At 43.6% G+C, this 17,918-nt stretch overlaps 1 protein-coding gene across 1 annotated transcript in view; it reads right to left on the bottom strand.

Moving 5' to 3' along the window:
• Positions 1 to 17,918, bottom strand: part of LOC145341307 (MICOS complex subunit mic25-like) — a 426,042-nt gene that overhangs the window by 216,556 nt on the left and 191,568 nt on the right. The window contains exon 6 of the mRNA XM_080186227.1: positions 5,413 to 5,483. Coding sequence (XP_080042353.1) covers positions 5,413 to 5,483 — 71 coding nt within the window. The remainder of the gene's footprint in view (positions 1 to 5,412; positions 5,484 to 17,918) is intronic.

Here is a 17,918-nt window from a genome sequence, read left to right as displayed (position 1 = left end):
CAATAAGATAGAGATAGATCGTAGTCTTGGGCACAAAAATGGCAGATGGAGTTTAACCCGGACAAATGCGAGGTGATGCATTTTGGAGGATCAAATTTGTGTGTGACTTATACAATGAATAGCAGAACCTTTTGGAACATTAACAAACAGAGGGATTTGAGCGTTCAGGTCCACAGTTCCCTAAAAGTGGCAACACAGATGGCCAAGGTGATTAAGAAAGCTGATGGCATGCTTGCCTTCATCAGATGGGGCAGTGAGTACAAGAGTTGGGAAATCACGTTGCAGCTTTTTTAAAACCTTGGTTAGGCTGCATTTGGAGTATTGCATGCAATTCTGGTCACCACACTACCAGAAAGACATGGAAGCTTTGGAGAGAGTACAAAGAATGTTTTAAAGGATGTCGTCTGGTCTTGAAGTGCTGACTATGAGGAACAGTTGAATAAACTAGGATTGTTTTCATTGGGAAGATGGAGGCTGAGGGGAGACCTGACAGAGGTCTACAAAATTATGAGTGGCACTGACAGGGTGGATAGTCAGGTGCTTTTTCCAAGGTTGAAATTGTAAATTACAAGGAGGCACATGTTCATGGTGAGAGGGGGAAATTTTAAAGGAGATGTATGGGGGATGTTTTTCATGCACAGAGTGGTGGATGCGTGCAACATACTGCCAGAGGAGGTGGTGGAAGCAGGAACATTAGCAACATTAAAGAGGCATTTGGATGGATACATGAAAATGGACCGAGTAACGGCAGAAGGTGTTTTTTTTACTTTAATTAAGGCATCAGGATCAGCACAGAATTGGAGAGCCAAGGGCTTGTTCCTGTGCTGTACTTTTTTATTGTTCTTTGCATTCCTATTTCATTGTGTGTAGTTAACACCAACAGTAAAGTGAATTATCCAGCATTGGTTTTCAGCTCACCAACCTTCATAAGTGACTATTTCACTGGGCTTTGATTCAGGAATCTGGAACCCACGTGAAACAGTATTTCTTTTCTCTGTGGTCCCTTCACTGTAAGCCTTTCTTTTATCTATCCCTCTTTTAGTGTATGAATGCAAAAGAATCGATGTTATGACCCATTTACGAACATTTGGAGAGGTTTGACATGATCAGGAATAGTCAGCATGGATTTGTCAAGGGCAGGTCGTGCCTTACAAGCCTAGTTGAGTTCTTCGATAATGTGACTGAACACATTGACGAAGGAAGTGCCGTGGACGTAGTGTACATGGACTTCAGCAAGGCGTTTGATAAGGTCCCCCATGCAAGACTTCTTGAGAAGGTGAGAGGGCATGGGATCCAAGGGCCTTTGGCCTTGTGGATTCAGAACTGGCTTGCCTACAGAAGGCAGAGAGTGGTTGTGGATGGGGCTTTTTCTGAATGGAGGTCAGTCACCAGCGGAGTGCCTCAAGGATCTGTTCTGGGACCCTTGTTGTTTGTCATTTTCATAAATGACCTGGATGAGGAAGTGGAGGGATGGGTAAGTAAGTTCGCTGATGACACTAAGGTCGGTGGTGTTGTGGATGGTCTGGAAGGATGGCAAAAGTTGCAGCAGGACATAGATAGGATGCAGGACTGGGCGGAGAAGTGGCAGATGGACTTCAACGCGGATAAATGTGTAGTCGTCCATTTTGGCAGAACCAACGGGATGAACGAGTACACTATCAAGGGCAGAAGTCTGAGTAGTGTTGAAGAGCAGAAGGATCTTGGGGTCCGGGTCCACAGGACTCTTAAATCGGCCTCGCAGGTGGAGGAGGTGGTCAAGAAGGCGTATGGTGTACTGGCCTTCATTAATCGAGGGATTGAGTTTAGGAGTCGGGAGGTAATGCTGCAACTTTATAAGACCCTTGTCAGGCCTCATTTAGAGTATTGTGCGCAGTTCTGGTCGCCTCACTATAGGAAAGATGTAGAAGCTATTGAGAGGGTACAGAGGAGATTTACAAGGATGTTGCCTGGACTGGGAGGCATGCCTTATGAAGTTAGGTTGAGGGAGCTGGGACTCTTTTCCCTGGAGAGACGGAGGTTGAGAGGCGACCTGATAGAAGTTTACAAAATGTTGAGAGGAATAGATAGGGTGGACTCTCAGAGGCTATTTCCCCGGGTTGAAATGGTTGCTACGAGAGGACACAGATTTAAGGTGCAGGGAGGGAAGTTCAGAAGTGATGTTAGGGGTAAGTTTTTCACTCAGAGGGTGGTGAGTGAATGGAATCGGCTGCCGTCAGTGGTGGTGGAGGCGAACTCGCTGGGGTCTTTTAAAAGACTTCTGGATGAGTATATGGGGTTTAATGAGATTGAGGGTTATAGATAGGTCTGTAGGTTGGTAGGTGTTGATGTGATCGGCGCAACTCGTGGGCCGAAGGGCCTGTTTGTGCTGTAGTGTTCTATGTTCTATGTTCTATCTCCTGCGTGTGCAAATAAACTAACCGTTGAGGTTCACTCTCTCAGGTTTGCTGAGGAAATATAAACAGAAGACTGGATCACACCACAACTGAGAAGTTGGGAAATATGCCACTGCTTATAAAGGGGGAAGCAAATCAAGAACACCTTTCAGTTTAAGGGAAGGGGAAATGGGGGTGGGGGGGAAGGGAAATTAGTGTTTAATTTAACCCCACCTCCTTTCAGTAACAAATTGCTCAAACAACATTCAACAAGTTTGAAGCAGCCCATTTGATCAGCAACCTACCCAAGGCCTTACACATTCATTCCCTCTGCCATCAGCACACAGTGGCAGCACTATATACCATATACAGGAAGTATACACTAACTCACCAAGCCTCCTTTGACAGAACTTTCCAAATCTGTGACCTCTCCCACCTAGAAGGACAAGGGCAGCAGACACATAGAAACACCACCACTAAGCCATGCAGCATTCTGAGCTGGGCCTAGGCCACTGTTCCTTCACTGTCACTGGTTCAAAATCCTGGAACTCCCTTTCCAACAGCATGAGTGTAGCTCCACTAGATTTTTTATAAATTCAATTCCGGGATGTGGGAGTAATTAGCTAGGCCAGCTTTTATTGCCCATCCTTAGTTGCCCTTCAGAAGGTGGCACTGAGCTGCCTTCTTGAACTGCCACACCCACTGAGGTGTAGATACATGCAAGTGCGGTTACGGAGGGAATTCCAGGATTTTGATCCAGCGACTGTGAAGGAACGGTGATATAGTTCCAAGTCAGGATGATGAGTATCTTGGAGGGGAACTTGCAGGTGGTGCTGTAACTATGTTTCTGCTGCCTCCTACATGGCAGATGACATGGGTCTAGAAGGTGGTGCCTGCAGTGCATCTTGTCGATGGTACAGACGGCTGCCACTGTTCATTGGTGGTGGAAGGAGTGAATATTTGTGGATGGAGTAGCAATCAAATGGGCAGCTTTGTCTTGGATGTTGTTGAGCTTCTTGAATATCATTGGAGCCGCACCCATCAAGGCAAGTGGAGAGTATTCCATCACACTCCTGACTTGTGCCTTGTAGATGGTGGACAGGTTTTGGGGAATAGGAAGGTGAGTTACTCCTAGTCTTTGATCTGCTTTGTTAACATTGATATTAATATGACTAGTCCATCATAGTTCCTGGTCAATGGTAACTCCCAGAATGTTGATAGTGGGGGATTCAGCGATGGTAATGCCATTGAATGTCAAGGGCTGATAATTAGATTCTCCCTTGTTGGAGATGGTCATTGTCTGACACTTGTGTGGCACAAATGTTACTTGCCACTTCTCAACCCAAGCCTGGATATTGTCCAGGTCTTGCTGCATTTGAACACAGACTGCTCCAGGATCTGAGGTGTCTCAACCGCTGCTGAATATTGTGCAGTCATTAGCGAAAATCTTCACTTTTGACCTTACCATGGAAGGTCTTTGATCGCAGTTCAAGAAGATGGCTCACCACCGCCTCCTCAAGGGAATTAGCAATCAGCATAAATATTGGACTTGCTAGCAGCATTCACATTCCACAAAAGCATTTTTAAAAAGTCTAGATTCTTCTTAAATGCAGCTATGTCAGATTCTTCAACTATTCCATGTGTCCGCATTCGAACCACTCTCTCAGTCTAACCATTCCTCCTGACTGTTTTAAATGCAACTACCAAAGTTCTCCCTCTTTCTTTCTCATGACCAGGGTCTCTACTGCATCCACCCTCTGGGTGGTACCATCTGGAACTCTTTGAACAAGAACTCAGACAATGAGTGCTACTGGAGCAGGTGGGGCATCGCACTCATGCATCATAGAAATCATAGATTTATAGAAACCCCCGTGCTGAAAGAGGCCATTCGGCCCATCGAGTCTGCACCGACAACAATCCCGCTCCAGGCCCTATCCCCATTAATTTATCCCACTGATCCCTCTAACCTACACATCCCAGGCACTAAAGGATATCTTTGGACTGTGGGAGAAAACCGAAGCATCTGGAGGAAACCCACACAGGCACGGGGAGAATGTGCAAACTCCATACATACAGTGACCCAAGCCGGAAATCGAACCCAGTTCCTGATGCTGTGATGCAGCAGTACCCACCACTGTGCCACCGTGACGCTCAGTCACCCTTCCTCTTCCAACATCCTAGCATGCTTTTTACTAGAGGCTAATGAACAGCAAACTGGACAGAGCACACTGCCTTATTTATTTGCCTCTTCTGGACCAAAAGTTGTCCGGCCATTTGTAGAACTTCTACAGATGCTCCAGCCGCAATCTGTTACTCTAAGCACAGCCTGGAGATCGAGCTTGGGCCATCATCCATCTTTTCGGCTCCACATCAAGATGCACAGCTCCTTTTCTGTTCCACTGCTTTTCTCTGCAACGTTTTGACCAACTCCATGCAGGCTGCAGTGGTTTAGTTGTCACGTTTCTCAACCTGAAATTCCGAGGCTTGAACTAATAAATAGATAATGTGATCTTTGAGCCCACATGGCAATTTGAGAATTTTAATAGGGTTTTTAAAAATGTGCAAACAAAAAAATCTGGTATCAGTAAAAATGACGTTGAAGCCGTCAAATGTTTGTTCAAAACCCATCGGGTTCACCGTTGTACTTAAGGGCAGTAAACCTGCCATTCTTACCCAGCCTGGGCCTATATGTAACTACAGTCGCTGACCATCATGTTTGACTGCTAAATGCCCTCTGAAGTGACTAATCAGTTGTGTAAAATTGCAGCAGCTCCCATCACTAACTATCCCAAGAGCAACTTGAGATGGGCAATGAATGGAGGAGGCCTTGCCAGCGATGCCCGCACCCCAAGGATTAATTAGAAAGAGTCCAAGTCACGTTGAGTAATCCCAGCACCCCAAGGCAGCTGTGAAAATTACTCCGTGCCAACTCAGCTACCGCCAGTAGGTCACAAATCACAAAAATAGCAACTCAAGATTCTCTGCCTCTGACTTTGTGCATTTCTGGGCAGTGCAAATGGTTCCTTTTTGAGGTACTTACTTGACGCGGGTGTCTGCTATTGTTGCCTCTTCATTGAATTGTGCTGACGCAAACCTGTAGTAGTCCACATGCTGCAAGAAAGTTAATGCATTAGTTATTATTTGGTTTATTATACCAACGGGCAGTACTACATCAAGTTTCATTGCAAATACAATGCTAATCAATATTTCACTGGCACATGTCTTCCTCAGACATCGGCTGTGAAAATATTAACATAATTAGGCTCACCGAGATATAAATCGAGTCAAAGGAAAACCCAGACCTTGTATATCACACAGCATGTCGGCAGGAAACTTAGGGCCATAGAAAAAAAATTAGATCAGCAAATTAAGAACAGAATTAGCTACTTAAGCAACAAGAGGTGCTTTTCCTCACTTTTTAACTAATAAAATCCATGGAAAATGCATTCTTGTATCTAACTGTGAGGGGAGGTTATAAAATGTTGGGAGTCTTTAGTCTTGAATGAAGAAAGGGGTCTTATCTCAGATACATTTTTGCTGTTCTCAGGATTGTTCATAAGAACATAAGAACATAAGAAATAGGAGCAGGAGTAGGCCATCTAGCCCTTCGAGCCTGCCCCGCCATTCAATAAGATTATGGCTGATCTGTCGCTGCTCAGTTCCACTTTCCCGCCCTCTCCCCATAACCCTTAATCCCCTCTCTTATCAAAAGCCCATCAACCCGCGTCTTAAAAATATTTAGCGAGGCAGCCTCCACCACTTCAACGGGCAGAGAATTCCAGAGATTCACCACCCTTTGAGTGAAGAAGTTCCTCCTCAACTCCGTTCTAAACCGCCCCCCTTTTATCTTGAGGCTGTGCCCCCTAGTCCTACTGTCTCTTTTGAGCAGGAAGAGTCTCTCCACCTCTATCCTATCCATCCCATTCATCATCTTATACGTCTCAATGAGATCTCCCCTCATTCTTCTAAACTCTAACGAGTACAAGCCCAGTTTATTCAGCCTCTCCTCATAGCTCAACCCCCTTAACTCCGGTATCAGCCTAGTAAACCTCCTCTGCACTCCCTCCAAGGCCAAAATATCTTTGCGCAGGTGCGGCGCCCAAAACTGCACACAGTACTCCAGCTGCGGCCTCACCAATGCCCTATACAGCTGCAGCAAGACCTCCCTACTTTTATATTCAATCCCCCTCGCTATGAAGGCCAGCATCTCATTTGCCTTCCTGACCACCTGCTGCACCTGTAAGCTGGGTTTTTGCGACTCATGCACAAGGACCCCGAGGTCCCTCTGCACCGTCGCCTGCTGCAGTTTTTCGCCACGTAAGTAATAGTCCTTCCTACCATTCTTCCTACCAAAGTGGACCACCTCACACTTGCCAACATTAAATTCCATTTGCCATTTCCTGGCCCATTCGCCCAGCCTATCTAGATCCTTCTGCAGACTCTCCACACCCTCCGCACAATTTGCCGTTCCCCCAATCTTGGTGTCATCAGCAAATTTTGACACCCTACACTCGGTTCCCTCCTCCAGATCATCTATATAAATGGTAAAAAGCTGAGGCCCCAGCACCGACCCCTGGGGCACTCCACTAGTCACCATCCGCCAATCCGAATAGCACCCGTTGACCCCCACTCTCTGCCTCCTATTTGACAACCAATCCTCTATCCACGCTAACACCCTACCCCCAACTCCATGTCCCTCGACCTTCTGCAATAACCTCTTGTGAGGTACTTTGTCAAACGCCTTCTGAAAATCTAGAAAGACCACATCCACCGGCTCTCCTCTATCCACCGCCCTAGACACATCCTCATAGAACTCCAGTAAATTTGTCAGACACGACTTCCCTTTAATGAAACCGTGCTGCGTCTGCTCTATCAAGCAATTCCCTTCAAGATGCCTCGCAATTTCCTCCTTAATGACAGGTTCTAACATTTTACCTACCACAGACGTTAAACTAACCGGCCTATAATTCCCTGCCTTTTGCCTGGCAACCTTCTTAAACAACGGCGTAACATTAGCCGTTTTCCAATCATCCGGCATTTCCCCGGAATCCAGCGACGTCTGGAAAATAACCACCAAGGCATCCACTATCACCTCCGCCATTTCTTTCAGAACCCTCAGATGCATTCCATCCGTTTTCAATTATAGATTCTCACTTCCTCTCTCTCTCTCTCTGCTCCAATGAAGGCAATGAGTAAGGATTGATGTAGGGTGCTAGCAGTCAAGGCTAAGTGAAAGGATAGACACAATGAGCTGAATGGTCTCTTTCTGTGCTTTACCATTCTATAATTTCAAATAAAAGTGTAGTTTAACCCTGAGTGTTATTTTGAATTAACAACGACTGCAAGGCACGAGGACTTAACAGTAAAGGCACATTCATTTATTCTAAGCCAGGGACACTGAATGCCTCTACTTTCTCAGGAGGCTAAGGAAATTTGACATATCTGCTACAACCCTCACCAATTTTTACAGATGCGCCATGGAAAGCATTCTTTCCGGATATATCACAGCTTAGACCATAAGACCATAAGATTAGAATTAGACCACTTGGCCCATTGAGTCTGCTTCGCCATTCAAAAATGGCTGATATTTTTCTCATCCCCACTCACCTGTATTTTCTCCATAACGCTGATTCCCTTATTAATCAAGAACCTATCTATCTCTGTCTTAAAGACACTCAATGACCTGGCCTCCACAGCCTTCTGAGGCAAAGAGTTCCATAAATTCATCACTCTCTGGCTGAAGAAATTCCTCCTCATCTCTGTTTTAAAGGATCATCCTTTCAGCCTGAGGTTGTGCCCTCTGGTTCTAGTTTTTCCTACTAGTGGAAACATCCTCTCCACGTCCACTAGGCCTCGCAGTATCCTGTAAGTTTCAATAAGATCCCCCCTCATCCTTCCAAACTCCAACCAGCACAGACCCAGAGTCCTCATATGACAAATTCTTCATTCCAGGGATGTTTCTTGTGAACCTCCTCTGGACCCTTTCCAAGGCCAGTGCATCCTTCCTTAGATATGGGGCCCAAAACTGCTTGCAATATTCAAAATGGGGTCTGACCAGGGCCTTATACAGCCTCAGAAGTACATCCCTGCTCTTGTATTCTAGTCCTATAAGCTTAATATGGCTCCTGCTGTGACCAGGACTACAAGAAAAAGGGTTGTGAACGCAGCCCACTCCATCAGGCAAACCAACCTCCCATCCACTGACTCTATCTGTACTTCTCGCTGCCTCGGAAAAGCAGCCAGCACAATCAAGGACCCACGCACCCTGGGCATTCTCTCTGCCACCTTCTTTCATCAGGAAAAAGATACAAATGTCTGAGATCGGACTTTTGCTACCATCAGACTTCTGAATGGACTTACCTTATATTAAGTTGATCTTTCTCCACACCCCAGCTAATGTCAGGGAGATTAACAGGGTAAATATGTGGGGTTCCGGGTGGGATTATTGTCGGTGCAGGCTTGATGGGCTGAATGGCCTCCTTCTGCACTGGAGGGAATTTATCTATCTACCTAATGACTGTAGCACTATATTCTGCAACCCTCTCCTTTCCCTCTCCTCATGTACTCTATGACCGATATGTTTTGTCTGTACAGAGTGAAAGAAACAATACTTTTCATTGATCCCATTATATGTGACAATAATAAATCAAATCTAATCAAAAAAACTGAAGCCAATTATACAGCACCAATAACTGCTGTGTCCCTAGCTCTTCTTTCTTCAGGAAGCAGTTCCCGTTTTGAGGAGTTGGGAACATTGGGGACAGATAATGGGAGATAAAGAAATCTGGAAATGTTCAAGATGCTGTAAATAGTAGTGGACAGGAGTGATAACTTTCAATGGTGAAGTAAGACGGATGGACCTTCTCTGTAGTCTTTTTGAAGTTTATCCACTGAGTAACACCTCCGCACAGTGGCACAGTGGTTAGCACTGCTGCCTCACAGCGCCAGGGACCCAGATTCGATTCCCGGCATGGATCACTGTCTGTGCGGAGTTTGCACATTCTCCCCCTATCTGCATGGGTTTCCTCTTGGTGCTCCACAGTCAGAAAGATGTGCTGGTTAAATGCATTGACCATGCTAAATTCTCCCTCAGTGTACCCGAACAGGCACCGGAGTGTGGCAACTAGAGGATTTTCACAGTAACTTTATTGCAGTGTTAATGGGAGCCTACTTGTGACACTAATAATCAAACTTTAACTTTTAAAACAAGCCACAAGTTGAAACTCCTTTGTCTAGGGTTTGAGTGCCTTGTCTTAACCCCAAGAACCTCTTCTCCGTCACTTACACAATGAAAGAGGGTTGTGTTTGAATGGAAGCTTCACTGGTGTTCTCCCCTCCCTACCATCACTGCTCATCACTTTTGACTGTGCCAGGACAGAAGGAGACCAAGAAAGTAAGTACTGCACTGCTGAAAACAGCAAAAAAAAGCGTCCTTTGTGAGGCAGAAGCTGCTACGCAGCGGGCATCTAATTTTAAATAAAAATACATTCCAGACACGGGATTTGGAATTAGTTTTTTTCTGGAAAATATGTCAGGGGAACACCAGTGAAGCTTCCATTCAAACACAACCCTCTTTCATTGTGTAAGTGACGGAGAAGAGGTTCTCAGGGTTAAGACAAGGCAGTCAAACCCTAGACAAAGGAGTTTCAACTTGTGGTTGAAGATAACAGAGCAGTTGGGTCTTTTTATAACATTGGGATAATCAACACCACCGCTGTTTCCTTTTTTTTAAACTGATTATCGGGCCATCGATAAATCATAACCTGATCCTTCGTGAATAGTACAGAACTCTCAAGCTTCTGTGAAGCTTCCTTTGTTAGATGATAAAGTGGCCATCGTTGAATCTGGGATAAGCACTTCATCACCCAAGGAAAGAAACCTCTAAGGGTTCTAAAACCTGGCATACACTTTTTTAAAACAATGGAAAATCAGGCATAAGATATTGGTTTCAACATTACTAGAGGTTACTTGGGTAACTCTATTTAAACTGCAGAAATGCATTGTTTATTCAGAAACTGCAAATGCTGGTTTGCGTAGTATTGCTTTCACAACGTGATCTTTACACAGATAAATGTCAAGGCTGATCAAGATATTACACACTGCAGAAGTCATGCTGTCATAACTTTAATTGCCGCTGTGAAAGCAATTTTGTTTTAAATTGAAAGGTGGTGCTATTTAAAGTGTGGGGCAAATAGGGGAAAAGGTGCACATAGAACAGCCCCCATGAGTGATAGAAAATGGATTTTGATTATTCAAGTAAGTATATTGTCACAGAGGTAATAGCAGTCATATAATGTAAACTGTAATAAACGGTAGAGTAACAGAATTCAACTTCCAAAATGAACAGAAGCTACTATATCAGATTTCTCCCCACCACCCCACACCCCTCTCCAGCCCCAGACTCTGAGTGGGTTATGAATCCTTGGACGCGAAAGCTTTCCTGCATCTTGTACATTGTTCCCACTTTCAGGAACCTGTTACAGAACTACAATTATCTGGAGATCCTGCATTCCTCCGATTCTGATGTCTCCATATCCCTGATTTTTGCTGCTTCACCATCCGCTTGCCTGGCTCTGAAGCTCTGGAGTTCCCGCCATAAGTCTCTGTCTGTCTGTCTCTCTCTTTTTCTTTAGATCACTCTTTAAAACCAACTTATCTTACAGAACATTTGGTCATCTGTCCTAATATCTCACAGAACCCAATGACAAACCATGTCTTTCTTGAAGTGCCTTGGGACATTTTACTATGTCAAAGGCACTATATAAATGCAAGTTTGACTACAACCTTTTCTGAGTTTCTTCACGAGGGATTTTCAGCATTCACCCCAGGAGGCTGGATTCCTGTAACATGTGGGCATTGACCTATCCTGTATTGTTCTTATTTGGAGGGTTTTGTGTATTGGATGTTGGCATTGGTTGGAACACGTTAGAGATATCTCCTTTAAGAGTGGTTGTTGTGTTTCTTGTTTGTAATTGTTAAAAGTCCTTGCTCAGTGTCTTACTATACACATCAATAATATTCTTAATTAAACTTTGTATTTGATAAAAGCTCCTCAAGGGTCTGTTGAATCACATCTAAAGTGAAACTTCTCATGCTCAACCTGGCTAAATTCAACGTAAAACGTTACAGGTCACACGAGCTTCATTGAACAGTTTAAAGTATCCGACCTGACTTGTAACACTTCCTACAATCTACAAGTTTTATCAAACTTGACGGCATCCAAACCTCTTACTTACCCCATCTTCCCTTCTACACTTTTAAATTTCGTGGCACTCTGTGCGATGAGCCTTGCCCATTAACTTGGTCTCGTCCGTACTGACATCCATATCAGGCAAAAAAATACACAATTCCCTTTTTAAATTTCTCATTTTCCTTCTGCTGTTGTACTTTCATTTTATTGCTGTAACTTAGCAACATGCAATCCTACTTCCACATCTAGACTGCTAGTTGATTTTGAAAATATAAATGAAACCAAAAGTTCAAAGAGGCCAGTGGGAAAATAATAATGAAATTTTACTAAAGTAAATTGGTGCCAGTAGATTCTCAGTGTTTCTGGTCTGGGGAAATATAATGCAATATTAAGCATTTAAAGAACTGCTAAGAAAGAACAGGGGAAAGAATGGTCTAGTTCATTAGTTTTGCTTCCCTTGAACATCTGTGGAAACCTACATTTAATGGTGTCATAACAGTCAAAGATGAGAAAGGTTGTGGTTCTCTCAAAATTGTTCCTCTATACCCAAAGTGGATCAGTGCTGGGGCCTCGACTGTTTACCATATATATAGACAATCTGGAGGAGGGGACTGAGTGTAGGGTAACAAAGTTTGCTGATGACACGAAGTTGTGTGGGAAAGCGACTTGCGTGGAGGATGCGGAAAGTCTGCAGAAGGATTTGGATAGGCTGTGAGTGGGCGAGGATCTAGCAGATGGAGTATAACGTTGGCAAATGTGAGGTTATCCATTTTGGAAGAAATAATAGTAAAATGGAATATTATTTAAATGGTGAAAAATTACAACATGCTACTGTGCAGAGGGACCTGGGCGTCCTTGTGCATGAATCGCAAAAACTCAGTTTGCAGGTGCAGCAGGTGATCAAGAATGCAAATGGAATGTTGGCCTTTATCGCGAGGGGGATAGAACATAAAAGCAGGGAGGTCTTGCTGCAACTGTACAAGGCACTAGTGAGACTGCAACTAGAGTACCGTGTGCAATTTTGGTCCCCTTATTAGCAAAAGGATATATTGGCCACGGAGAGAGTACAGAGAAGGTTCACCATGTTGATACAGGAAATGAGGGGGTTAGCTTATGAGGAGAGATTGAGTAGATTGGGCCTGTACTTGTTGGAGTTTAGAAGGCTGAGGGGCAATCTTATAGAGACATATAAGATAATGAAGGGGCTAGATAGGGTAGAGGTAGACAGATTCTTTCCACTTAGAAAGGAAACCAGAACTAGAGGACACAGCCTCAAAATAAGGGGGGGTCAGTTTAGAACAGATTTAAGGAGGAACTTCTTCTCTCAGAGGGTGGTGAATCTCCGGAATTCTCTGCCAATTGAAGTGGTGGAGGCTACCTCGTTGAATATGTTTAAGTTACAGGTAGATAGATTTCTGATCGATAAGGGAATTAAGGGTTAAGGAGAGCAGGCGGGCAAGTGGAACTGATCCACTTCAGATCAGCCATGATCTTATTGAATGGCGGGGCAGGCTCGAAGGGCTGGATGGCCTACTCCTGCTCCTATTTCTCATGAACCCATGTTCAAAGCCTCTCAGGTGAACACGCAACTGTTTTTAATGATGATAATCACACTTCTGTAACTCCTTATTGCAATATAACATCTCAATGTGGTTTAGCAGTGCAGCATATCCTGAACTAGCAACTCCTGGGAACAGTAACTCGCTGCCTGAAAGGGCAGCAGAGGCAAGAACCCTCACAATTTTTACAAAGCATTGTGACGAGCACTTGAAACACAGCATACAAGACTATGGATCAACTGAAAATGGGATTAGAAGAGATAGATGCTTGATGGCCAGTGGAGACCCGGTGAACAATTCATTTATCTTCGCTACTACTTGAGGACAGAATATTAGTCAGGGTATCAGATGCACTCCTGCCCTGCTTTGAACCACACCAGTGGGACCTTTAAACTGTTCTGATACCAATACAGCACGCAGACAGGTTTAGTATGCCATCTGAAAGACAGAACCTTCAAGAATGCAGCATCTCTTCAGTCTGACTCTGGGCTAGTGAGAGACTCAAGGGTATAGATTTCTCACTCAACTTGAGGTTGCTCAAGAATATGAGGAGCATGGGCAGGGTGGATAGGGAGCAGCTGTTCCCCTTCGTTGAAGGGTCAGTTTCGAGGGGACACAAGTTGAAAGTGAAGGGTGGGAGGTTTGGGGGGGTGGATTTGAGGAAAAGCCTTTTTACTCAGAGGGTGGTGAAGGTCTGGAATGCGCTACCTGGGAGGATGGTAGAGGCAGGATGCCTCACATCCTTTAAAAAGTACCTGGATGAATACTTGGCACACCATTAAATTCAAGGCTATGGGCCAAGTACTGACATGTGGGATTAGGTGAACAGGTGGGGCCTTTCATGGTCGATGCAGACTCGATGGGCTGAACAGCCTCTTCTGCACTGTAGTATTCTGTGATTCTGAACTGAGCCAACGCTGATGTGGTACTACCTTGCGACCCTTTTAATAGAAACAAAATCCTCGTAATGTATCTATTTGAAATTTAATTTTCACTAACTAAATTGATATCCTCTGATCCTACTGGCTTGACTTTTTGCATTATTCTGGATTTAACTTATCTAGACTATTTAATATTTCATATATAATTCTACCTATTAACTACCTTCTCACCACAGCTGCAAGCTCTGTAATCTTTTCTCACACTCAGGCCCTTTACATCAGATCATTCTTCTTGTCTTTCTTTATATACTTTCCAAAGAAGGTACTTCATACTTTGTGGTGTGATGACAAAATCTGAATAAGTTTTGTATAAAAGCCTACACAGTGTTGGAGGTTTGTACTCCATCATTCTGACCTATTCATCCTATTATCTGGTCAATGAAATAGGGAAATCTACTCGCATTCCCAGGTAGTTTTCAAACCAACCTCGTGATAATTCTTGCATTGTCCTTGGAGCAGAGAAGATTAAGGGGAGAATTGATAGAGATGTTCAAAATTGTAAAGGGTCTCAATAGATGAACAGGGTTTCAATAGATCAACTGTTTCCACAGGCAGAGGCGGTGTTAACTAGAGGACATAGATTTTAGGCAATTGGCAAAGGAATCTGAGGCGAGATGAGGAATCAATAACCTCAAAAAAATTAGATAAATCATTGATGGTGAAAAATTTGCCAATCTGACAGCAAGAGAAAGAGAGGGAACAGACCCAATAAAAGCATATAGGACCAAATGGCCTCCTTTTATGCTGTATAGCTCTTTAAATCTATAATCCTCTGAAAACCATTAACTGCATTTTCCAATCAAATTGCTCCAACTTTGGCATTACCTGTAAACTTGACAAGCTAACAATTGGGTTCAGCAGCTCGATTACTTATGTAGATTAGGACCAAATCGTGTCTAAACACTGATCCCTGCAAAACCCTCAACAATAGCTAACTTCTATCAGATACCTCAGTGAATGGGACATACCATCCAGTCTATAAATCACACTGTTGCTGACAAAGCAAAGGATGGCTGTAGTTTTTGTCAATGTTTAAATATAGGGGTTTGATTTATATCTCTAGTGTCTTTCTTGGTTCGTGCATTGCTTAGAGTGGCATGGTGTTATGCAGATCAAAAGGGCTCAGGTTTCATTCATGGCTTGTACCAAGTCAGATGATTGTTAGTCAGCGCAGTAGTAGAGACGTGACAGCTGGTAACAACACCCTTGGACGAAGGAGTGCATAAAAAAGCAGCCAGAGTTCCTATTCCTGGTCCAATAACTTGTGCTGGTAAGTGCGCATGTGGAAGTTGGGCAAGGACAGGACCAAGTTCAGTTGTAATGCTCCAAATAATCAAATAACCCACAACACTCACTCTCATGACTCACATGCATGAAAATAGCCAACTGGATGACAGCAATAAGTAACCCAGTATGAGCCAGCACTTTCACAAGAACCAGTTTTGAGAAGTAGGACAAATCACAAAGTGTACTTTTCAAATGTTTAAGATATGTACTTATAAGACAAATGCTTGACCTTTGTGAAGGGGTTGCTGAAGGCTTCAATGATGCTTATCAATTGCAAAATTTATTAATTTGCTTCCCCTATATTCCAACTTGCTTCCTACCACGTGTATCCCCCAGTTTGGAGCGCCTTGTTACTGGAGCATTTTTTAAAAACCTATGGTGGTCTATAGCCTCACGGCCAAAAAGGAGATATGATGTGAGTAGTTACCAGGTCCCAAACATCCATTCTCTCCACCTCTTCCTTCTCCACCACCAAAATCAGAGGATGGCGGTGAAGTGCTCCACCTAGTGATAATTTCTCTTTAAAAAGAAAAAATGGTCACGGTCGCTGGATCTTTCAATCTCAGCGAGGTCGTAAAGCAGGCAATGTTGGATCGGCTGCCTGTTACACATTACGCCCAGTTTTCCCTTCTGTTGAAGTTACTCCCCTCAGAAGAATGTGGCTTGTTGCTCCAACATTTCATATTGTTGTGGAAATTCGTTTAATTTTTGTGGCGTCAGCTGCAGTGTGTTGATTGCAACAATTTCTCATGCGGCTCTGGAGTAAAGAAGAGACGCAGCTTTTCTGATTGCTGCAAGAAAGCTGGTTTCTGAGCTAACCTGCCAATGCACTGAAGGTGGAGATGGAAAGACTAAATTTTCCACAAATTTTAATGAGGTGGATCATTAATTGATCCATAAAAAACTTCTGTCCCTACAAAAGACCAGACCAACAGAAGGCTGGTATGTATATTCCCGTGCTTTTAGTAATTCTGTGGAGAGGGGATTGCAGAAAATGAGTTCCAATAGTTTTTTAATTGAATCTATACTTGACAAGTAAATGATGAACCTCAAGGTATTACAAATCTTACATATTGATAAACTTTATGGACAATTTTCATTCTCCCCCCCACCAACCCCCATATTAAATGAATGCTTAGAGAGGACAGGAATGAATTACTGTGGAGAAAGAGCCACAACTTAGTTCTCGCGCTGTAATAGCTAGAATACTGTAATGAGTTACAGCAGCATTGGGCTTCGATGCTTTTATGTCTTGTTACCGTTCTAAGAAGGTTGAATATGTTACTAATGTTAGCAGCTGTGTCGGTTTCTGAAATTTGAACACTTGTGTATTTATCATCCAGAATAACGCTGACTTTTGGAAAAGACAAATCGACATTAACAATTAATAACGAGGTTTATTGTAGCTGCACAGAGCATTGCTGAATGGAAACCGCGCTCCTTGAAGAATGGCCTTCAGACCAAATTATACCCTCATAACATTTTTTACGAGTAATTCCCGGTTGGGTAGAATTGTGGCTCTTAGGTTATTCAAATCAGCGTTTTACAGAAGTACAAACAAACTTTTGGCACTACTCGCATCCAGATTCCGGTGAAGTCATGGGAGAATAGCTTTCTGGACTGTTGCATTTGACAGATTCACTAACGAATGTGGGAATGAGCCACAAGGTCTGAGCTTCAACCTTCCTTGTTTCTTTCTTCACAGGTGCTGCCTGATCTGTTGAGTGCTGCCAACAGTTTCCTTTTCTCTTGTCTTTTTCTTTTAGATTTGCAGAATCTGCTATTATTTTGCTTTTGTCAATGCCTGTGGGGCACTTTTCGCATCTCAAAACATCATGAGGAAAATTTCAGAAGTGGTGAAAACTGAGCAGGAAGTAGGAATGCATGGTCAAAGAGGTAAGACTCACGGAGGAGCTTTGAAGGAGAAGACCAAGCAGTAATAAGTCAGAGAGATCTCGGGAGACAGAGAGATCCAGTTTTAATTCTAGGTCAGTGTAACATTAAGTGATGTCAGCTACATCAGGTCGCCTCAAAGGAAAACTGCAATTCTTGGCTCAGGAGCAAGCAGCTCCTGCCCCTGAGCTTGATTTATCCAGGAGTGGTAGCAGGAGAAACTTAACTTGCTCTAACTTAGGGGGCTCCCCAGAAGACAGGAAGAAAGTTCACAGCCAGACGGTCACAAATGAGCAGTAGATGGAGCATGATTGATGATTTTGGATGGCTTTGTCTCACTCTGGATTTTATTAGCTTCTCACTGAGTTGCTGCTTTCGGGAAGGGAGCGGGAGTGAATTGATGGGTGAGATGCATAACATGAACAAAAGCAATTTTCCAGACAATTTATAATGATGATTCTGAAAGTAGTATGAGGAAAACAAATGAAGTCAAAGATTGTTTATTAATTCACCAGAGCTGGATCAATAACAATCAATCCTTCTGGAGAAAGAAAACATAACTAGGGCAGGCATATTCCTCCACTACTCAAAAGGGAGGGAAGCCTATGAGGCAGAACAGAATTGTTGAAGTATTTGTGTCCTGCACCTAATCTGCTGCTGAATATATTTCTTCAGC

The sequence above is a fragment of the Carcharhinus amblyrhynchos genome, chromosome 3 (assembly GCF_965287045.1).
Source record: "Carcharhinus amblyrhynchos chromosome 3, sCarAmb.v2.hapA, whole genome shotgun sequence".
Classification (NCBI taxonomy): domain Eukaryota; kingdom Metazoa; phylum Chordata; class Chondrichthyes; order Carcharhiniformes; family Carcharhinidae; genus Carcharhinus; species Carcharhinus amblyrhynchos.
This window is presented reverse-complemented; position numbering and strand designations above follow the sequence as displayed.